Source organism: Colias eurytheme, chromosome 11 (genome assembly GCF_061535395.1).
Source record: "Colias eurytheme isolate Ceu_HAF_F1 chromosome 11, ilColEury1 Martin Lab GWU primary, whole genome shotgun sequence".
Lineage (NCBI taxonomy): Eukaryota > Metazoa > Arthropoda > Insecta > Lepidoptera > Pieridae > Colias > Colias eurytheme.
The window spans coordinates 5916736-5941652 of record NC_142990.1 but is presented as its reverse complement, the minus strand read 5'-3'; the positions used below and the strand labels follow the sequence as shown (position 1 = coordinate 5941652).

General features: G+C 35.2%; 1 protein-coding gene across 1 annotated transcript in view; it reads left to right on the top strand.

Moving 5' to 3' along the window:
• Positions 1 to 24917, top strand: part of sif (guanine nucleotide exchange factor still life) — a 78667-nt gene that overhangs the window by 47836 nt on the left and 5914 nt on the right. Inside the window, exons 20-36 of the mRNA XM_090107613.1 lie at positions 714 to 862; positions 1778 to 2057; positions 2143 to 2274; positions 4033 to 4215; positions 6205 to 6405; positions 9904 to 10128; positions 12310 to 12496; positions 13077 to 13191; positions 15890 to 16044; positions 20186 to 20292; positions 21476 to 21649; positions 22977 to 23171; positions 23460 to 23568; positions 23656 to 23835; positions 23990 to 24127; positions 24201 to 24358; positions 24538 to 24725. Coding sequence (XP_089963739.1) covers positions 714 to 862; positions 1778 to 2057; positions 2143 to 2274; positions 4033 to 4215; positions 6205 to 6405; positions 9904 to 10128; positions 12310 to 12496; positions 13077 to 13191; positions 15890 to 16044; positions 20186 to 20292; positions 21476 to 21649; positions 22977 to 23171; positions 23460 to 23568; positions 23656 to 23835; positions 23990 to 24127; positions 24201 to 24358; positions 24538 to 24725 — 2876 coding nt within the window. The remainder of the gene's footprint in view (positions 1 to 713; positions 863 to 1777; positions 2058 to 2142; positions 2275 to 4032; positions 4216 to 6204; positions 6406 to 9903; positions 10129 to 12309; positions 12497 to 13076; positions 13192 to 15889; positions 16045 to 20185; positions 20293 to 21475; positions 21650 to 22976; positions 23172 to 23459; positions 23569 to 23655; positions 23836 to 23989; positions 24128 to 24200; positions 24359 to 24537; positions 24726 to 24917) is intronic.

Sequence of the window (24917 nt, the reverse complement as noted above, 5' to 3'; positions counted from 1 at the left end):
AATTTAAAGTCCTAGAAATGAGGGCAGGACTGGCGGTAAATTGCTTTACACCGTGGTACACAGCCAGAATACATAAACGTAGGTATAGCTTGCCGTCTTGGCAACTTACAACATTAAAAATTATGCCCAAGTACGTATTCACGGAAGGTTGGGCTAAATTTCTTTCTTTTAACAGTGAATGTAATTTTCTTTGAGGCGTGTTGACGGCACCAGTAAAATATAAAAAATTCATTTAGATTATTAAGAAAGAACTTTGTAGTATGCTACACCTAAATGCGGATCTTCTTATGTTTCATTTCATCTTAATTTATTTTATATGTAATTCCGATTAGCACTCTTAGTATTTAGTAATATCAGTTTAGTTCATATAACAAGCTCTAATAGCGTTGATTTCTCGGAAACGTTCCAAAACATTTTGTCAACAAGATTAAAATTAAATCCTTTAAGGACTGTGAAAACTAAGATTTGCAGTTATACGGTTCCTCAAGTACAGCGTATTTCGTTTAAAGACATGAAAAAAAACTTAAGGAATACGCAGTGCCTTTATTTGGATTGCGCATTAATAGTTTTATTTTCCTTTCAATTTTTGTATAATATAGACAAAAGTCTAAAATAAATGTAGTATTTTTAACATGAAAATTATTAGGAATAATATTAAACTAAATCTTTATTTATATCTTTTTTGTTAATGCTGTTTCTAATTTGAAACATAGATATCGGACGACGATCGCATGTCGTTGACAACAGCGGTATCTGATGAAGAAGATCCCGGAGAGAGCGCAATGAATTCACCGTATAAAGGCAAACAAACTGGAGCTGCGGCAGCTTCATTTAATTGCACTGGTGCTGTTAGAAAAGCAGGGTAAGTCCTATGTTCTTATCTGATTCAAAACTTTCCTAAAGAGTATGAATGCCCGTATTTCAATTGAAACAAGTGACTTTCAATATAAAACTATTATTTTTGATATCTTAAAGACATCATTGAATAAAGAGTGTGTCGTTAAGTACCTGTGTTGCGTAACTTTAAAATTATTGCGGTAGGAGGGAAGGATAAAACCAACAAAAGAAAGTGACGTCGTAAAGAGTTGACGAGTTTCTTAGAGCCTACAGCATCCTTTATATTTCTTAAGGCTACAATTCCTGTTCCATGAATCCCAAATGACCGGAGGGAAATCTTAGCCGTGACCCATTCAATGTTCCTTTAACGCTACGCCCAAAGTATAGAGACAGGATGTTATTTCTGGGATAATATCCGTCGGTTCTTTAATATTTTTACTTTGGGTCATCTATCTTTAGAAACTTTTAAATATGAAAACGTGAAATGAATTTAATTAATGTATTCAAATCCGATTAAGCGATTTAAACGAGTATAAAATTTTTGGAGTTCACGAACCTTCCTTGTTAAATAACGCTTAAATACAAATTGTGATTATTCGTTAAAAATAAAAAGTATAATAAAAGTAAAATGAGCAATTAATTTGAAACAAATACAAACATTTAGCGATATTTGAAAATTGACAATTGAAAACTCATTCCCGGCTTTCAATCGGACTAATCATTATTTCTGGTTAAATTGATGCTCTGAAACTATAAATACTTACTCGCAATTTCCAAATGTACGATGTAATCACCGTGATTAAATTTCGATAACACATCAACCATGAGTAACGATTATTTGCGTCGATGATCGATCGCTATTTAGTTCGGTCATAATAGACAACCCGTATTATGACAATTTAAAGTAATTCTGTGTATTTTCCTATTTGACATCGTCTAGATTCTTGAGCGTCAAGAAGTGGTTGCTTCGTAAGAAACATCAAATAGAGCTGGCGAGGAAGCGCGGCTGGAAGGGATATTGGGTTTGCCTGAAGGGGACGACGTTGCTGTTCTACCCGTGCGACTCGCGCGAGGGCCGCTCGGTGGAGGCCGCGCCCAAGCATCTCATCATCGTGGACGGCGCTATCATGCAGCCGATACCCGAGCATCCCAAACGAGATTACATATTCTGCCTGAGCACCGCTTTCGGCGATGCGTATCTGTTCCAGGCGCCGTGTCAGGTGCGTGAAATATGATCTCAAAAATGCGTCATAAAAGTTGAAGTGCAAGAAAAACACTGTTATGAGTTTTATTGTATTTTCCAAGGTGGAGCTCGAAAACTGGGTGAATAGCATACATAGTGCATGCGCCGCGGCGTTCGCGCGACACCGCGGCAAGACCGGAACGCTGCACCTACTTCAGGAGGAAATTTACCGTCTCGAAAAAGCCATTGAATCGGTACGTACTTTACTTTACGCGGATAAATATCGCATTCACAACGTGCAGCTCGTATATACTCGTATATACCTCTGAAATAGACGTCGCTTTGAATAATTAATGAAATCATTGTGCATTAGACGGTTTTAGTCCGGTTTTGCAAAACAGAATAGTGTTGAGCACAATGCAGATACGGAGTAATTATGCGAGACTCGACCCTAAGTGCACAAAGCTTCGGTCTGAACCGACAGAAGTATTGTTTGACTGACATGAATCTCTAACTACTTTCGAAAACTATTGTTGATTGAGCTTACATTCATATACAGTATTTGGCAAAGTGTACCTATTTTTCAATATTGCTGCTGTTAAAACGCTTAAGGTTTTATAAAATAGCATCGTTTTACTAAAAAGCGCACCATGTAATAATGACTCTGTTAAAACTGTGTATGTGAATGTGTATTTTTATATTTATTGTAATGCGTTCCGAAAACGTAGACCTAATAACTTATTAGTGGAAAAAACTTAATGCTAATGCTTTGCTCTAAATTAATTAAAATAAAAGTTTTACGGAAAATGAATGAAAATTTGACATTATTTAACTATCATTTATACTGACAGATAAGGTAAACAGAACAAAACAGAAATCTATAAAAATACTACTAAATTATCAAGGCTTTATTTATATTCTCGTAGAATAAAATCTCTAGCAATCTATAACTTTTGTTGATCCTCACAAACAGAATTAAACTGGAACAACACGACACGTAATAATGCAACACATTCACATGAAACAGCTTGCAATAGTTTAAGTCATAGACATAATGTGGTTTGCAATGTTCCGTGCGGAGATCGCGCCCGCCGCCCGCACTATGCGACCGCCACTTAAGCCTTTGCAACCTCTAACAATCACCGCAGGCAAATATGCTTTGAGTTCCACTAAATTGTGTAAATAAGGGTTCGCATACTTAAATAACAACATCTCGTCGTTTTTCCCTCGTAACCATCTAACGACTCGTAATTAATGCTCATTGCACACTCGAAACGTTCCACTGAAATGTAATAAAATAAAGCGCTCACGTTACATTAAATTTTAACATTCATTAATTCGCGTTACTCGCAAAACTTTTAATGCCATAACAATGTAAAAGTCTTGACATTGATGGCGTGACAACATTTTAAGATTATGTTTTTGATCGCTGGCAGGTGACACGCGGCCATTAATATTCATGGCGTACCTTGTGCCCTAGTAAACTTTGGAAACCGCTCCTGTACTTCAAATTATAATATTTATATCTCAGTTTCTCTCATACCTTGTTACAACGTAGCGTTTTTAATCCTTTTCTAAGTCGATCGAATAATCACAAACACAAAATATCTACAGACTTCATTTCCTATGCCTATAATATAATACCACTACATAAATCAAACATAACAGGCATCTGCGCGTTTTTATGTTATGATAACCAATATTGAATTAATATAAAGGCTATAAATTGCCAGAACTGTATCAACCACAGGAAGTTGAATACGGCGAAGTATAGTACCATCATACTTATACGTTTTATCGCACATTCGCGCAAATACGTGCGATTTATAGCTCTTCCTATTTAACCTTTTCCTTGAAAAGTATGCTTTAGTGCCTTCCTTGACTTATAGCGTTTATTCGTTCGAGAATTTTATTCGTTTTTGTGTTGGCATTACTGTAAATATGAAATAGATCCAGAAACATTGTATTGTTAAGTATTTACTACGGTATATAAGAGATATAAATGTATATAGGACCACAAATTGAAACACATGGCAGACCTGCAACAGTCGGTCGTATCTGACCCGGAAACGAGAGCTCAGTTGGCGGTGCAAATGTTACAATGGGAGGAGAATCTTGAACGACTGCACTGCGAACAATTCCGCCTGCGATGTTATATGGCCAGCTTGCAAAGCGGCGAACTTCCCAATCCTAAGGTAAATATATATTTATACAAGCTTAATGTACATTTTTCGTTTTATTTTTTTATCTTTTCTTTTAAATTAGGATGATGATTGTGTAAGTGGATAATCATTTATGATTTTACAGCGCAAATTGTTTCATAATTTATATAATGTATGATGAATACCAAATGAATACCTTTCGCTAATAATTGTGTCATTATAACCATAGAGAGATCAAAGCGTATGTGACCAAAACGCGACCTAATCGTTTAATGTGTATTGATCTGAATAAGCATCATTTGTGGCATCATGTTCCTAATATCCTATTTAGCGGTAATATCGTTTGGTACATGAATAGCGTTATTGTATTTCACTGAAAGGTCACCTGAATAACCAAAAGATTTATTATTTGTGTACTACAGGTATAAAGTTAACTTGAAATTCCTTAGTCATTTTATATTCCCTCGAGGATGAAACTGATGACCCTATCTCGCTTATATGACACCTTACAGCTTAATTTATTATTAACTCTTGCTAAGTAGATGGATACACTGTCCCACTTGAATACAAAACCACCAGTATTGGTACAATAATATAAAATATTATGTTCAACATCGTACTACTTTTATAATTACGTTGGTGTTTTATTCATAATGGATTGTACCAGCAATCAAATTTTTACGCTATATCCAATTTGTCTTTCATTAGTCGTATAAATTATTGGTGCGTTACGATGTATTCTGCGGAACTGTGATTAATGAGAATATTGATTTGTACTTTAAATAATTAAAATATATGAGGTTGTGAGAGATTTTCATGAGAAATCTCAAATTTTAAATAATACCTTTCCTAATAATACGGGTCATCCTTTCAAAATCCATTATGGAACGAAGCTGACAGAGAGAATTCAATATGTCGACTTCAGTGGCCAAATTGACAAATCCATCGGCCGAATGTCCAACGGATATCTGTTCATGTCACCCCAAAAATAGCTTTTCAATAATCGGGACGAGTATCCTCAAAAGGAATCAAATATGCTAAAACATACAATTTGTGCGGGTGAAAGTTTTGATTACGATATAAATGCAATATTTTGTCTTCACACATTATTATCAAAACAACAACCAACAAGTCACAAAAGTCTTATTAAAAGCATCGCGTCCGTAAGAATTGAAGAGCTACATTTGTTAGCAAATGAGCAGAGTTTTAGCCTCAATCCTGGAATTTCTAGTAAAACGCTTTGATACTTTCAGACCTTTATAATTGGCTTTACAATCCTGATATTAACATGATTTGGGTTCGTTCAACTTGTAAGGATAACTATGCAGTTTTATAGCTCTTGATTTTAATAAAAATATAAAGATTGAATAGTTTATGATTAAATCGTTTTTTTAGCTTCAATTTGCCAGAATGGACATTAAGAGCGTACACCCCGCGGCCGTACAGTATTATAGATACGATTGAACCAATTTTAATAAGACTTCCCTACCCTTAATACACATAGCTGGCCACACATATTCGGTTTCCGATCAGGTTTCCTGATCAGGTATCCGGATTCAGCAACTGAATTATCTACTTACATACATAATATTCACATTCTTATAATTTAACGTTCGATACGTTTGCGGTATTCCCAAGGAATTCTGAATCTGAATTCTTGATCAGGAAACAATCGACTGACTTAAGAAGTTGGCATATAACATAGCTGTTAAATTTACGTAAAGCCGCGTCCGCGTTAAGATGTAGAAGCCCTTCTGGCTAACATCGAGAGACACCACAAAAAAAAAGACGGGTTGCACTCCGGGAGTGCCGGTAGAAGTGAAAACTTGATTATTAACGTTGAGCATGTTTGATATTTTGGAATGGTATCCGTCTTACGCTTTTTCGATCAGGTCACGTGTCCTGACGCGAGTTTAAGATTTTATACCCATTACAGAAAAAGTGCTCAACGCCGCTAAAGAAGTTTTCACTTCAAAAATACGTAAAATAGTGTAGTGGTGTACAAGGGTGGCATGTCCGCAGTCGCTGCTGACGCACGTGTCGCGCGGCACGAAGAGCACGCTGAACAAGCTGGGCGTGTTCACGGTGTCGTCGTTCCACGCGTTCATCTGCGCGCGCTCGCCGTCGCTGCTGAACAACTTGCTGGCGGGCAGAGGGGCCACCAAGCGGCGCGCGCCCAACCTCTCGCGGTCTAACTCCGGCTCCAGTCGCCGTTCCATGCAGGTTAGTAAAAGCTAGTCCTTGTCATTGAGATAATATTACTACGTATGGAGGAGACACCACGAACAAAATCTGTGCGCCATTTTTTTTGCATTTTTTTCATGATTTTACTTACCGATAAAAGTTATTCCTTTGCACTTTTCTGTATTATTTGTATTATTTGTGCAATATCGTAACACACACGAAGGCATATTTGATGCGTTTCACTTTAAAACAAATAAAAAATGAGCGTGCAGTTACGCCATATGGCGTATGTTGAGCGGAACATAAGTGATGTAGGCGGTGTCGTCTCCATATGTATATCTCAATGGTCCTTGTAGTAGCCAGATAACTTGTGGTAGCCGTTCCGTGAAGTGCTATAGAGCGAGCAACCGCGGTGGTGTTTCTCACTCTAGGTGATGAGCGCACATGCAGGATAGTAATATAGTATAGACTGTGCAACCGTGCTCGTGGTTTCCTGATGGTACGCAATCATCAGGTCCTATGTTTTTTTTTAGGTTATAAGGGGATATGATTGATAACATAATAAAGGAATGGACTGGGTAAAGTGAAGAAAGGAAACGGGTTAACTTAAGATGGTGATAGCTTTCTATCTTCGATCAATGACCACTCTATTCCATAGCTATTTCACGATAAGAAAAAAAAAAAAAAATGTAAGCAGGTTATGTCAACATTAATTAAGCTTAATCGATTCAAAACTTACAAGTTTTTCTAGCGGACAAATATTAACTTACATATTTATTTCTAGATTATAAAATTTATGAACAGTCTATTCCTACACCCTTACGTCGATGCTGGAAAACTATTGTAGCAAAAGCTGCAAAACCTACATTACGCTCGTAGTGTTTCGAAACCTTAGTCGAAACATATAACTTTTTATTCTCGGATACGCCAGTTTGCATCAGGAGGGTTTCTTTTTTCCAATTGAAGTCGTAGTGTATTTGCAGATAAATTGAAAATATTAATTTAAATTTTGCACGCTTGTCTACTCGAACTGTCGAGTTTTTGTTTGTTCTACTTTTATAAATGTTAATTTTCTTTATGAGTCATTCAGGAATTGTTTAAACTGAAATGATTTTAATAGTAACGAACGGGGTATTTTTGATAGTTACTCCCTTCGCTCTGTTGATAACCTAATCCTTAGTTTTCCTTCCCACCAAACTAGTTACTTCGGAAATTCCTTTGCTGTAACCGCTGTCAGACTTTGGAATTCTTTGCCATTAGCTGTAAGACGAGCTTCCTCTCTTAAGTCCTTTAAAAATCTTTTACACCAGCATTTTTTAAATATAGCATTTCCTGGATATTAACTGTAACTATTTATTTTATTTATTTATATTTATATACTTTATTTATTTATTATATATTTTATTAAATATTGTATTTATTTATATTATAGTTAAGTACTTTATTGTATTCTATTATGATTAATACAGGTTTCTCTATAACATAATAATATTATGTAATATATTATATTACTTCCTATTTTATTTTTAACTCATAATAATATATACATTTTTTTTTCTTTTCTCTTTTACTTTTTCAGCCACCCGCGTTCCATTAATTATATGTATTATATATCTATCCTCTACCTTAGGTGGCCTGGAAGAAATCGCTTTTAAGCGATAAGGTCACCTTTTGTACTTCGCATCCAAACAGATATATATTATACTGTACATTATAATATTAAATGGTGTGGTACAATAAATGATTAAATAAATAAATAAATAAATATTTTTCAATTATTATAGATTGTTAGTAATTAATATGGACGTACCTTAAAAACAAAAACGTATTTTAAAAGGTACGTTTAATCGGATAAAAATGTAAAGCTGATGTAGAAAATATGGGCCGAACATAATCCTGAAAAATAAAATTATTCCGGTAACCGGGCATCACGCTTCGCTAACACAAACATGCTAGATTAAAAAATGGACTTGAAAAGTTGAAAATATTCCTATTTTCGCTTCTCGACGTCAGAATAACGGGAGATTTCTTATTATCCTTTTGCAGAATTTTTTGCAGGTAAATCCGATACCGTCGGAACTTTAATCTGCTTATGTTAGATAATTCGATACCCAGTAACCGTCCCGTAATTTGAAATACTACATCTCGATTATATTATTGTGTAGTAACGACAAAGATATATTATCACTTAAAAGAAGATTATAGGTGTTTATTTATAATTGTTATATTTCTTACGAAAAATCACCGACAAATAGGTAACTAATATTTAACAGCATTTTGGTATCATTCATAATAAAAATAGATATTATTTAATCAACCAAATTGGAATATATATTAGAGTTATTATTTTGAAGATAAATTACTTATTATTTTCTGTAACAATTATAAGAAAATTTATGTAAAAATAACATGAAATGAAACAATAGGCATTTCTGTAGATTATTGTCGCTTGAGGGATTTTCAGGGGCTCGGTTTTAATATCCATGACTAATGACCTGGTATTGGAATTCTGTCGTAGCGGATGTACAAATATTAAAAGATAAAAACCGAATCCGTCCTCATATTTATTCATGCTATAGAAATGAAGAAAATTACTTTTTAAATTGGTTGAATTATTTAAATATTGTGAGTAATTTACATTGATCGCAGTAAACGATCGACTAATAATAACCGAAAATAAATATGTAAATAGGTATTGGCAGAGAAACAAATGTTAATATATTTTCGAAAACCATTTATTTGGTTTTCATCCTACATTACGTAGCATCGTGTAGGTACAGGTAGGTATACAGAGTTGATACCTCCTACCTTTATGAATTACCTCAAAGAGAAGAAAAAATTTGATCATGACACGAAATTCTTTTCACCGCAACGCCTGACCGCTCGACCACCCGTCATCCGTCGGCAATCGAATTCCTTCTACTCTTTCGGTTTTATTGTGGTCTGTATGCCGCATATACAGTATACACATCGTGCGAATAGCGAAGCGAATGACGAGGCAAATTACGAATATTATTGCGGCAATGCGGTAAAATCAGTAAAATATGCATGTGTATTCGTCTTATCAACACGAAAGGCTCATTGCGGTATTAGGGGTAAAACTTTCAAATATTCTTTATTCGTACAAATGAGTAAATGCGGCATACGGGTTAAAACTTGTCAAAAGTTATACACATTTTATGCAATAAAACGAAATATAAAATTAGTATTTATTATTATTATTTATTTATATATATAATTAGTTTGTAATATTTGCATTACAATGTTATAAAACTTAAACTAAAAAAATTGGTTGTGTGTAAAGTCGGTTTACTGACGATAGTTGAATGTGACAACGTCCGATTGTGCTTCTTTGTCGCTCGTTCCGCGCTCTCGCTCGCACTTCAAGCCTTACATGGAACGCCTCAGATGAGTCAGAGCGAGGTAACGCCGCATGAGTCATGTTTTTTCGTGCGTGCAGCCGGCTTTATCGAATTATAAGATGTTGTCACGTCAAAACTCTAGGTTATTTCCTAACCTATTATACAATGAAATAAGATGTCACGCGAGGAGGGCGAAGCGGCAGTGCGCGTGTCGCTCCCCGAGGGCACGACGGCCACAGTGGGCGTGCGCGAGGGCATGACGGTGGAGGAGTTCCTCGCCGCCGCGTGCGCGCGCCGCTCGCTCAACGCGCTCGAACACTTCGTGCGAGTGAAGAAGCGCCGCGATATGGAGGACCACAACTACTTCGTGCCGCACCGATCCGATCTTATTGAGACTTACGTGAGTATTGATTGTGTGTAGTGACTCACACCAATACCACAATTACAGATACAATATTATCAGTTGTCATAATATACCTTGCGATTCTTATGCGTGAGCCATTTCGAATGTTTGTATGAAGTTTCCCTACTGGTTGTATCTGTATATTCTGACAATACTTACTAATGGACAGAATCCACATTAAAACACACTTATCTACATTAGTCCGCAGCACTGATATAGAGTAATTCACAGCTATTACAGTAATGCCAATAATCCACATTTTCACTATTTCAGACTATGCATACTAAATCACATTGATTCATACTTATCGACTCGGACCGCCCCCGAAACAGATGTATACATAATGCATTTAACTTAACTTTTTTTTCGACTCTAGTTCTTCCACGCTAGTGCACAAAATAATTTCGAAAGTACTTTACTGTCAGTATCATTGTCACGTCTACAAGACGTTGAATGGATTTGATTATGATTTGATTGAATAAATAGGCACTTTTAGTTTCGAAGTAAGTAATAAAAATTGGCACAGACAACGTCTGTCACTCGATAACGCGTGTAATGTAGGTACGGTATCGAAATCAAAGGCCCAGTGTTAAATTACATTTTAGTTATACCTACGATTACATCAAAAATTTTATGTAAATATTCAAGAACATATTCTTGTTAGTACTTTCCTAAAAGAACATTAATTTAGACAACGAAATTTCACAGTAGAATAATGGGATAACAATACATTATAAACTTTTGTTTTATGTAGAGGTATGCATAATAGAAAATCTGGAAACTGCAGCGAAAAATCTCACCAAGGTTACCTCACATGTGCTTTGGTGAAGTAAACTCAAAAGACAAAGTAGAATTACTTTGCAGCGACTTTATTTCTCCTCACGGGTATATTTTGCAATGCAACAAGAATAAAAAAAATATAAACCTTGCCTCTAATTTTGGAACACATAATGATTCGACTGCAATATATAAAAATTTATACAATATACATTCTTTTTTATTATTATTCTAAAATATAAAGAGTTAAAACTACCGTTTATTTAAACTAACATTATATTATTTGCAGCATAATATATTAATATAAAATATGCTATATCTTTACTGAAAATCGATTATCAACCTTCCCTGATTCACATTGTTGCACGTCTCTAATGGAAATAGTTTACGGATAATCTAATATATTATCCTGATAACTATGCCATGCATTTAATTAATAACTTAGGTATCTACTTTGTACTTTACGCACCTTCGCAAATTATTATAATTATTCTTGAAAATAACAGATGTTATTAATGATGAAATCATTTCAAAACTAAATACAACAGAAATACAAAACATTCCGTACATTTAAAAAGCTCGAAACTCAACTTATCGTTACAATACATAGAGATGATTTATTAAGTCTTGTTACTTCAATATTACAAACGAATAGCTTCTCCAGTCCAGACACTCAGACCATTCAATGATCAAAAGTAAATAGGATATCTTCAAACGAGTATCCGTCTAAGTAGAATCTGACAGAGCATATTTTAATTCACTTTTTGCGATCTAGACAAGAGCTATTAGTCTGAGTGGTAAAAAAAAGTTTGAGAGCTTGCGAAAGCTACTATTTAATGTACTCTTTTGCAAGTTATAAATATGTATAGTGTTTCCGTGGAAAATTGAAGATTAAACTTAAAAAGGTTATAATCGGATAAGTTTTGTTCAACGCCTGTTTAGTGTTTGTATGTAACTAGCCGCCCGCCTAACTTTGTCCGGGTTGAACTGGATTACCGAGAAAATAAAAGAACATAACCTATATCGTTCATGAAAGAGTTTGTTTTCTGTTGATGAAAGTGTATTTCAAATCAAAATTTGATTAAGCAAGCTTCAATAACTGAATCTTTTTTATTGTATACTAGCTGTGCCCTGCGGTATGACCCGCAGTGCTCCACTCCTGTTGATCTTAGCGTGATGATATAATATATCCTATAGCCTTGCTTGATAAATGGGCTATCTAACACCGAAATAATTTTTCAAATCTAACCAGTAGTTCCTGAGATTAGCGCGTTCAAACAAACAAACAAACTCTTCAGCTTTATAACATTAGTATAGAATATAGATTACTCCACTAGAGTAATTGCTCTCAATCGGAAGGTATCGAAAACATACGTTGACGTTATATCTTTTCTCAAACAGTTGCACACCCACGAAGTAGTGGAAGTATGCGCTAAGATCCTCTACCAAGTCGAACTGCAGCGCACCACGCTCGACCAGATGTGGGGCTTCAGTGTGGAGGCCGAGCTCATTGAGAACGCGGAGAGACAGGACGAGCTGTGTTGCTATGTGAGCCGTGTGGAGGATAAGAGCGTTGCTATGCAGAATGGTGAGTATGTTGGGAGTTTGGTGTGCCATGTGCCGTGTGATGGGTAAATGTTTTTGGGTGGTTTAGATAATATGGTGGGTAATGCAGTAATGTTAACAGGTATTTAGGAATTAGTAATTATGTATTTAAAGTCATCAATTTCTAGTATTCTTATTTATTTTATTATGTAATCCATTATTCAAAGTAAAACTTTGAAATATTAATTTGGGTAACAAGTTCCAGTTTTTAATCAAAGTTATTAGATTAAAATTTAAAAAGCTTCCAAATTTTCATATTACATTTTGATTAAGAAATATCAGAATATTAAAATGTTATTCGAATCTATAGCAAAAGTTAATTAATTAGCCGGCTGGCTGGCAAACCGATGTATTCGTTGATAATCATTCGCAAACGCAAAATGTATTTACAGCGCATACAATGTTACGCGAAACCGCAGAACATTATCGAAATTCCGCTTTCCAGGATGTTCATCGCGATTTGTTTTTGAAAATGGTCACTGAAATAAAGCGAAAGCGGATTCGAATACCGCCAAACTTAATGAATAAAAAATATATAATTCAATAAGAATTGATTTTGACAGGTATAATTAAAGGTGACGAAATAATGGTGATCAACGGAGCGATAGTGTCGGACCTCGACATGATGTACCTGGAGAGCGTGCTGCAGGAGGAGCTGTCGCTCGTCATGATGATGAGGTACGAGCTGCGAGCTAAGATGTTCATGCGTTCTCATTAACTTCCTGCGCAATCGAGTTAAGCGCTCATTAATCAGTGAGCTTCGCAAATCATATTCGTTAGCATCTACTCGCTACTGACGTCATTCATCCCGATCTTTTGTAATTCATTCACTTTAATGCGAAACAATAGTCGGCTCTATTGACTGCTAACTAACTCACTCTTTTTATCTTTGTTCATTTCTGGATTGGCCCGAGGAAATTTTAATTAAATTTACCGATGTGTGATTAATTATTGTTGCTGATTTTGTTCGGTTTTAATACTGTTCTAATAAACACAGCATTGATTAACTTCATGTTATTTATTCACTAAAGGTGAAATAAGTGAACAATTTCCTTAGATACATTACTACAGGTGTTCTCGCACAGATTTCATAAAAATTTCCTCAATAAATCCTTAGCGCCACTTTATTCAGGCCATAATAGAAACAGGAAAACGGGCGCTCGACAGCTAATGAAACGGAAGTTAAAGTGTGGCGTTCAGCGCCCCCCCCCCCCCCCCCCGCGCCTGACCTTTACGCGCTCGCGACCAGCTCACTGAGCCGACCGACCTACATCGCGCCCCTCAGGGCTGCTAACGAGAACATAACGTGTTACACGTCATGTACACCATACACCGCTTCTATATGATCACCCCCTAACCAATTCCGGCACATTGTAAAACAACCGCTCGAGTGACACGACACGTGAAACGCGACATAAAGTACAGAGCCCTCGAATGGGTTACAATAATATAGTATGGTTTGGGGGCGCCGTTCCCTGAGCGGGCAGCCCTGCGGGTCGGCACACGTCACACGCTCTGTGAGCGGCCGCAATCGAGCCTCTCGGCGTAGTCGCGTCGCAGTGTATTAAAGTCGCTGTAAAATTATATTCCCGATCGGCTCCAGCGCCGCGTATTGTTGCTCCCGCTTTGTCTCTCGAGGAGCGAGGTGGCGGACGTTACATTACTGTTATTAATCTTAGTGAGTTTGTCGCGATCGCGCATTGTTTAGATGGCGGCGCTCCTCTTATAGAATTTCCGTTTTATCTCGAGCGCCCGACTCGTAGATATTGAAATTTTCTTTTGAAACGCTTGCACCCTTCCCTTTCGTCTTTTGTTCCGTGTTTCGCTGTCAAAAGTTACGTCTCGCTTTGAATTCATATGATCATCTATGTGATTTGCCGCACCTCTGAAGGGAGTAATTTTAGGTTGCATTAAAAGCCGACATCCGTCGAAGCGCATATACGTGTCTGTCCATAAATATAGCCGAAGTATTGTTGTGAAAACAATGTGTTTTACGATTCACGTTGGGTAATCAACACGCGTTACGTTGCAATTTTTGGCTTTAGAATACTGAAAATATTAATGACCGTGTTATATTTAGAGGCGTTTTGTTTTATAAATATTAAATTTTTCATGAAATATAATAGTTTACCTAGTTACCGCTAACTGTAAAAGTTGATATTGTTGATTTCATTAAAACTACGGTCGGGTTTTTATTTTAGAAATTGTATTTTGGAACAATTTTTTAGTCCAATATCCTTTGTATAACCAGAAACTTCATTAATGATGTTCTTTAAATAATTTTGTTGGTAGCTTGGTAATCTATCTTTTTATCAATACTTTCTAAATTATTGTTTTCTATTTCGGGATAGTATTGTATTAAAACAGCATAAAATATGTTTTACGTATGTAGGATCCATATATACCTATCAAAATTATATTATTAGTATATTATTATTACGCTTTTAAATACAACGTGAAAGCTTAAACAATTCAGAAATAATTTTATATGAAAATGATTCAAACTGTAACCGCCATAATAGACCAATTCATTGCTAATTACTTAAATTCATTAACATTTGCGAAGATATAATTTTCCATTATCATCGGCAAAATTTAGGATATCTTGTCTGTGAAAATATTTTAGTTATTTCACAATTTATTTCGGCTTTCGGTTTCATTTTGATATTCTTATCTACAGTAATTTTTAAATAACACATATGTATATTCCAATAATGTATCTTTTTATGTGTTGTACTAGCATTTATTACTTAAATATTAGAACAAAATATTATATCTATAGTGAATCTCAAAGTTATAGTTCACGATACTCTTATTCAGATCAAGTACCATTCTCATATTGAAATCGATCTTATCTATTGTTACTATAAAGAATATTTACAGATTTAATTGTAGAGATCTGTTTGTTAGTGGAATTGTAGAGTCTTCACAATTCTATATTAAGTCAATGTATATAATTACAAAGACCCATTGGAATTTTTTCAATAAAGTTCGCATCGCATAATCAATTTCAAGTTTATTACAATCTAAACTTCAACTAGCTTCAAGTATAATTATTAGTATTTAATAAGCCGACAAAGCAACCGTAACACCATCGATATTAATAGTGTTTATGTCCAAGAGTGACCACTTAACATCAGGTGAACTCTATGATTGCTTTGCGATAAAAGAAAAAAAATTTTAGGAGCATATTATAAATGCTTATCCGTTACATAGGTCTTGCTCTGTAATAAAAAGTTATATGAATAATTGCTATAAGCAATGTAGGTACACCCGAAGAGGTTTGCTTAAAACACCCATATTACGGGTACACCCATATTATGCATTGCCAATAGCGTATAAAAAAACATAAAAGCAAGTACCATATCACATGTAGATCGTCCCGCACGGAGCCGCCGGAGCTGAGCGGCGCGATGCGCGCGGCCACGGACGACATAATCGATTCGCTCGTGTGTCCGCCGCCGCCCACCGACCCGCCCGTCATCTCCGACGACATGATATCCGGCCTCATCGTGCCCGCGCCCGCCTGGAGTGAGTATACCGCACACCGCATACACACATACATTACACATGCATAGAACATAACACTCCATGTCACACGTATCTTATTATGTATCATACGATAAAATACAGAACGCACATCAGACACTGTCAACACGCATATAATATACGCTCGTTACAATGTGTGGAACATACGACGGCATGACCTGTAGGATATACAGTAGAACTCCAATTATCCGAATTAATGGGGACCGGGACCCATTCGGATAATCGGATTTAAAAAAAAATTGCCATTGGAGAGAATAAACGCTACGTTTTGATATTGCACTATTTTGTTATTGAATTAAATGAAAGAAACATGAAATTTTCAAATGTTTTAAATATTTTTGCAATCATTTTTCTTATTTCCTCTAGTGACAACGCATCTTTATCATCATCATCCTCTCCATATTCTTGTTAGGGGAAGAATAATAGCGCACTTAGACTTTTTTTGGACAATTTTTTGTGATTCGGATAATCGGCGATTCGGATAGTCGGAGTTCGGATAATTGGAGTTCTACTGTACCATACAATACACCACGAACACCACGTACCAATACATAAAACATCTCTGACTACATTGTGTGGAACATAGGACAACACGATATATTCCTATATATCGCATATCCTATATATATTCACGGACACCATAACACATAGAATTAAGGATACCAAACTATACAACGCAACGAAACTTAGCGCATAGAACACAAAACACAATGTGAAAAAAATACACATTACATCATAATAAATCACAAACCATCACATAGATTACAGCACACAACATACAACATACCACAGCTGACAGCACATACCATGCCACGTAATGTACAGCACACCGCACCACACAACATTTTTTCATTTTTTTCATATCCATTAAAATACCAACGACCTAACACTACACAGTTACACCTTAAAGATCAGATAATTATACAAAACAAATCTAACTACTATCTACCTACCTACCTACCTACTAACTACCTTTAACAGAGTTACACGTAAAATAATTTACACGTAAAACAATACTATAATGATTTGAACAACAAATGATAACTGTTGAAATATTTGTGGTAACAAACAATTAAAATATGAACGAAGATAAATGTGTACATTGCAACCAATTTACTCATTATCGCATAACACAACTTGGTTAAATATAAAGCGATACACATGTAATACAAAATATAATATCATATTAATGCTGTCACTGTTTGTGGCAAAACACATTTCAAACATTATGTTTTCTCGTACACTTCACCACTTTACGCATTTGGAAATGTGTAATGTGACACTACAAGGTTACTCTAACATAATTTATCCACCAAACAGTTACATAACAGGGATGATCCCTAATTCCCAAAGCACTATAACAAGCAAGATATTAAACCTGAAGATATATATTATACATTCATGTAGAACACACAATATTTGCGCCTTGCCGTATGCCTTCCGAGTTTCACAGTTCTAAAACAAATAGATATCTCAACATAGACACCCACATCCGTGTAAACTATTGACATGTAACCATACCTCCCTCTTCAAAGTTCGTTCATGATATAGATTGATTAACAACACTTCATGTACAGAAATAATTAAATTTTATAGTGGTTCCATAGTGTACGATATCGGTCACTCAGTTTTTAATATAATATTTAAATCACTTGCAAATTGTTTAAACATTAATACAAGAGCGGGGTTCCATGTTAAATTAAACAAACAACAATTTGAATCTAAAATGATTGTCCTGAATTATATGAAACGAGACCTCGACAGCCGCATAACAAAGTAATATATGATGTATTGTGCGCTGCCAACAACAAGAATGAGGTAAACACGCTGCATGTACACCTGAAATACTCGACAGCCATGCAAGCACTTAATCCCTCGAACTAACGAGCCGTCATGCTTTTAGAATTCAATTAAATCATAACGAGCGTGTATGCATACACGAAATATTGAGAAACTCTCGCTCCAGATGGTCGAGTAAATCATTATAACCTCATTTCAACTTCGATTGCATTACACATTTCTGAAGAATCAACTCAATCATGCAATATCAAATAGAACTATTTTTTACATTGGAATATAATTTATTAGAATTTTAATTTCTTATAGAATAGCATACACCAATACCATTTAATGTAAATTAAAAATAAATTAGTGTGAATTCCTTGAATAAAGCTTTTCAGCACATATTTTAATAACGGCTAGAATTGGTATCTCCTGGTCTTTTGATTTGCAAGGACTTGGACTTGTAAAGAAAAGTTTGATAAAAGAACACGTTGTAAAACAGCCGCCATTGTTACGAATGTGAGCGCAACTTTTTGAAGGGCCGTCTTTGCCATTAAATATATTTTAGGGATATTTGTCTGAGGGGGCTGATATCAAACCTCGAACCGCTAACAATGCATAATGAATAATGTTTTCATTACGATATTGGTGCTTAACAAGCAACACTTCAATCTCGCCAATCGTCATTTACATAATACTTGGCATCGTTTCCGATAAAAGCGGAGATTCAATATCGTGGCCGTCAGCCAGTAAAATCCTATTCCGTTTATTCCGCTCGTTACAAAAGTAATTTCACATGCAATTAATTTTTTGTTTTACACTACCTTTTATTTGCTAATAGTTTCGTATAAGAACAAAATATAGCTTTAATTTTATCCAGTTTATTTTTCATTTTTCTGCTTTTATTATACACTTATTGTGATTTTACTATACATAAACTCATTTTTAACAAGCCCAGTATGTGCTTTGTTCCGTGCATATCAGTTTTGTTATTATTTAGCTTTTGAAATTGAAACGCAGGCGAATCATTAAAAATGATCTATTTTATGAAACCAAAGCCAGAGCTGAAGCACTGGAGCCAATTAAAGTAACGTATATTGGCCTGCATCGTAACGCTTGTTTTACATCGGTAACTCGATACACGGCGGCACATCGCAGGTCAGCTTCAATACGTGTACACTGTAGAGCCACTACACGCTACGTAGCCTACGAGCGAGCGCTACGAAATTACATACGTTGAACTTACCGCTTCCTAATTGTTGGAGCTTTTAATTTCCGCTGCAATCGAACGATAGTAATAACATTTCAATAATATTCTATATTCTAGTAATTTTTTCTTAAAATATTTATTCTATTTCAATTCAGACATTCAAATATTTTGGCCTACGAACGCATTTTATTTTATCTCTCGAGTTTCATTTTTTATAAAATATTTCTAGTCACAAATGAACGTTACCTGTAAAAACCCTATAAAATTGAAGAGTTACATTGAAACGAAGCTCTCACTGCGGCCTCCAAATAAAGGTCGCGACCCTTCCGTGGGCTATTTGCTTGTGCTTGATGTTGACTTACCTCGACCAAAAAAAAACTCATTGTGTCACTTCTTATTACAAAGAGATCTCGCTATGAAAGTTTCAATTTTGCGTTGATGTTGAAATCTACTACTATTAAAACCGGACGAGTTATTCAAATTTTCCATTGTAACGGACGATTAGTGTTGAGACGTGAATATTAGCCGCCACTGAAATGAACTTGCTGCGCCTCTTTTGTTTTCGTCTTAATTTCGTTTTAAGCTTTGCAATTAATTTAAACACGAGCAAAATTTTCTTTTTCTTTGTTACGAACTCTGTTCTTTTATTATAATAATACTTGTTAAAATATAGTTTTAATTATATCCCGCTAATGGTAATTGTTATAATAATTAAAGTTTTATTACCAAGAATGTTAACGGGGTATAAATTGAATTAGTACGCCTAATTGTCTGGATAATTGAATCTGTATAATTTACAGTGATTAAATCGAATTAATAATTAATCATATATCTTAATATACAGCTTGATTAATGTCAATGTTTGAGTGCATAATATTAATTTATTACCATATAGTAGATACAATCGTAAGAGGTATGGTTTTAATGGCTCAAAATAGAATTGTTTCTAGTGAAGGACTTTATCTAATAAAAACTTATGCAAATCAGATTTTGTTTGTAAATAATAAAAAATAGACTACCTTGTGAGGTAAAATAATGGTCAAAACACACATGACGTTCAAACAATTACACATTCAGGTATACACTAAAATGAATTGTAAACTGTCACTACAAATATACATTCGCTATCAGGTAAGGAGCTGTACAGCCCGGAGGCGGAGCACGCGGACGGCGCGGCGACCGGACCTCCGAAAGTTAGTTCTCGAACTAATTCATTTGAGATCGAAAACCTACTCAAGGTACTTTAAGGCATTTATTGAAACTTCACCTCACCAGCTTGTGTGCTCGCAATACTTCACCCGCTTGACTTCGTTTCACGATCGACTTCTTTACGGCGCATCATCCCTCTCGAGCGTATCGAGTCTTCCTCTCGAGATACTCACTTAATTAGTCTTTATCGTATTCCAGTGCCTTTCTGTTTTACGAGATAACGTTTTGATTTTCATTGAGTTTCGTTTTCAAAATAATAAAGTAAGTACTTTATGAATGTAAGTAAAGTCCCAGAAGGTAGGATCAATGTGAGGTAATAATTTAATAGTACTTTTATGAATATAAGCAATTTTATACATATATATTCATTGGCAAATAAAAAAATCATTATTTGTGACGCAATTCATTAATTACTATCTGGATATCTTCGTTATTAAGCATGATTTCCAATCAGTCGTGTTACCTGTATCTGCTATTGTATCGCTACGCTGTATCAAGCCGCTGCCGCTTTATCGCAGTATTCATAACAAACAGTAGGTCAACTACGTACTAATGCTACGAATTGAAGCACTGTCATGAACGAACATTTTGCGAGCTGTAGGTATCATTTGGAGACAAAAGATCATGATATAATTAACTTCCGTATTTTACTTTTTTTTGACACGTTCAAGGTTGGATTTAACTTTAACTGTTATATTTTTAAGTGTTACTTCTATTATTTAAATTTTGTTTGAATTGCTATTCAAAATAATTAAGATCATAATATTTGTATTGAAATACTTAAATCTAGTGAAAATTAAAGCTTAACAAATTTATTTTAAGATATTCACTATCTTCTTAGATTTTATTCTTGTTAATAATAATTTAGTGTCTAATACTTTGGTCTCCAAATGCGTAACTTGCCCAAATCAACCGTAGCTTACTAAATACGTAAATTACCACTGTTTGTAGTGTACTTATGCGCGGTAGTGCTTATACTAAGCGTAAGACTATTTACACCGTAGTAGGCAAGTCACTAGTGCACTACTACTAGTGCACTGTGTACGATAGAGAAACGGTTTCGAAACGCGTACGCTATTTGTGCACTACCGCGCATAGTACGCATAGAACGCGCCTAGTACGCGCCTAGATGCGCATAGTACGCGCCTAGTTGCGCCTAGTACGCGCATAACGCTACGCTAGCGTGAGTGTGTGGGTGACGGTGGGTAACAGTGCGGTGTGCGGCAGAGCGCGGAGCAGGTGACGGGCTGGTGCCGCTCGCCGGGCGACACGCGCGCGAGCCCCACGGGCGCGCCCGCGCTCACGCCCAGCCGCCACCTGTCCGACGCGGACAAGCTGCGCAAGGTGCTCGCCGAGCTCGTTGACACCGAACGAGCGTATGTTAAGGTGAGTGTGATACTGCGGCATGACTGTGTTAACTGACGAAAGGTTTTCTGTTATGTAATATGGAAATTGAAAGGGAAGGCACTGCCTTCTTAGATACAGGTAATTACCTAGTTCAGAAGGCAGAGCAATATTGTATTGTTATATTTGAAGTTGCTAATAAATTTTATTTTATTTTATTTTATTAGATCTATAGTCGCTAATGAGAGTAAATCTAGCGAATTCTTTCATGACCGGGGGCAGATAAGCTTGTCGTAATAGTTTCTAACCGCTCTTATTGATGGTTTTTATATGAAAAAACTGCTATTCAATAAGAGCAGCAAATTCTCAAAGAAAATTCATTCAACAAAATACGTCTATGTGATATTGTGTATATAAAAAGCAATTTTAACATCGTAAATTACTACTGCTGTTTAACTATGTACTACTCTGAAAATTTCGTGTATTTTGAATTTAGCAATACGTGCTTCTATACTAAGAGAGAATATACGTAGCAATCCACTAAGATTATAACTTTTTGTTATTAGATACATTACATTACATTTCTTTACATTAACAGAATAAGCTAAAAAAATCACAAATTTACTTATTCCGTTCATAAAACGAAATAAAATTCAAATCTTTAAAGCTGTAACCGTGTTTGACGATTAGTTAACGTCGAGAGCGACATAAAAGCAAACTAGAAACGGGTAAGATCTGATCACAAGGTATTACTAAATCCACTTCTCTCGACCTCTCTCGACTGAGTGCATCATCACTTCAACGAATGAACTGGAATTAATTCCGAAGTGTAACTCCGGTAGCTGACTGATTCAATGGATATTACGGACCATTCCATTTATTTTATGTATTACATTTATTCGAAGGCCTTCGCAATATTGTAGTGGTATTGATTTTCAATGATACGAATATAGTGCAATCAAAATAACGAACCGTAAACGTTTATAACGTTCGGTTAATAAAATTTCATATATCAATCTAGACTTCGTAGATTGTTTACGGCATATTGATGTAGAAAAGTATGTCCTCCACAAAACAATATATTCTTACGATCGTAAAACGTAATTTATTGCATCATAAGAAATAATGATAGCCTTTTGGGTGTACCTACTCTACTGCATATGGGATAAGACGATAAAATCATGAAAAGATAAATAACTGCGATACAACAATGATCGTATATCTTTTTGTAACGTTAATATTTTCACTTATTATTTGTTGCGAACATAAAGTTCATGAACGCATAAATTTATCTTTACGGAGAGTAAGTTCTAGTTTAAGACGAAATTTACCTTGTCGATGGTTTATTTATTTCGTATCGATTTTCCAGCATCTCAATAATTTATTGGAAAACTACTTGGAACCGCTGAAGAAGGAAACTTTTTTATCAAACGCCGAGATCAACGCTCTCTTCGGAAACATTCAAGAGATAGTAACTTTCCAAAGACAGTTCTTACAAAACTTAGAAGAAGCGCTTGAAGCCGAACCGAACTTCAATCATTTTGAATTTTCCAATCAATTTAAGGTAATTAAAATTAAGCTGGTTGCGTCTCGTAAAACATAAATTATATGAATGCTCATTTTATTCATATTGAAAACATTTCATTAAGACTTTCGTTTAAACAATTTTGTAAATGTCCCTAAAGTAATTCTCGTAATGGTCTTTTACGAATGTTGAATTGATTAGATGTGAATAAACTAGTTTATCCTAAAAACGAATTAGGCCGGCATACAATTGAAAGAGTTAACTCAAATTGAGAACCCTATTTCTGACTTAAATCGTTTTACCTATTTTATTTTTATCCATTTTCAGAACATCCTCTTTGCAGTGGGAAACGCTTTCCTCTATTACGTAAATCACTTCAAATTATATAGCTCGTTCTGCGCTAGTCATAGCAAAGCACAGAAAGTCTTACATCCAAGTAAGTTTTGTATCGAATACCTCTAGGATTATTAAAAGTTAATCTGAATCCGAAAAGGTGATAAATAATATTCGATTGTATTTCTAGATGAAGGTAATCAAGCGTTACAAGAGTTCCTAGCGGCTCGCAATCCGAAGCAACAACACTCGTCAACTTTGGAATCGTATTTAATTAAACCGATTCAACGAATACTTAAATATCCGCTATTACTTCAACAACTCCGAAATTTGACTGATGTCAATTCTGAAGAACATCTTCATTTAGTTGGTGAGTTGTTGTGTTTGTCAATCACTAATACGTACTTTGCTTTTTGAAAATTTAGTTTGTTACAAACTTTTCAATGTACTTAGTATACATAATATCTGAGAGTTTATATTAAGCATAACATCTATAATAATTATTAATTTTATGAATAAATCAGAGGCTCTGAAAGGAATGGAAAAGGTTGCTGAACACATCAATGAAATGCAACGAATACATGAGGAATACGGTGCTATATTTGATCACTTATTTAGACAACATCAAAAGTCTTGTAAGCAACCCATAGATCTAAGTCCCGGTAAGTCTTGTTATCAATTTTTAATTAACTTTACGTTAATTGTTCCAGTTACTTCAATAAAATTTTATTTCAGGTGATTTGTTATATTATGGAGGAGTAGAATGGTTAAATATATCAGACTTTTTAGGAAAAATTAAAAAAGGTTTAGAGTTACACGCTATGTGTTTTGTATTTAAATCAGCCGTTGTCTTCCTCTGCAAAGAAAGACTGAGACAGAAGAAAAAGTTGATGGTAAGTTACAACTAGGTATAGTAGACGAAAATCGTGATCATAATTTCAAATTTTGTTAATTAAGGATATTAAGGAAGTAACTTATGATTAAAACACGACGCATTCATTATTAAATTCAGACACAACACAATTAAATCCGTATTCACATTTAAATGTAATTTGATTAACTTTGATTGTAGGGTGTTTCATCAAAGAACAATTCGAACGAGGTAGAAATAATTAGATATCAAGTACTGATCCCGGTGACCGAGGTGCAAGTTCGCGCTTCTTCCGCCAAAGACATGGACAGTCACTTCCTGTGGGAGCTCATACACTTGCGCAGTCAGCTGCAGCGCCGCTCGGAGAAAGTCTACGTGCTGTCTAATAGGTTTGTGGGCTTTATCTTATTTTTACAGAGCATGAAGAGATAATTGGTTATTTTAAGAAGTAAATGGAATTTTAAGAATTGTATGACAATTTGGTTTTTCTTTTCCTTGCTTTAATATATAAATAATTAAATTTGAACTTTTGGGGTAGGTAGAAAAGCTTCTTTTATTTCTGAAAACAGAGCAATTTGTAA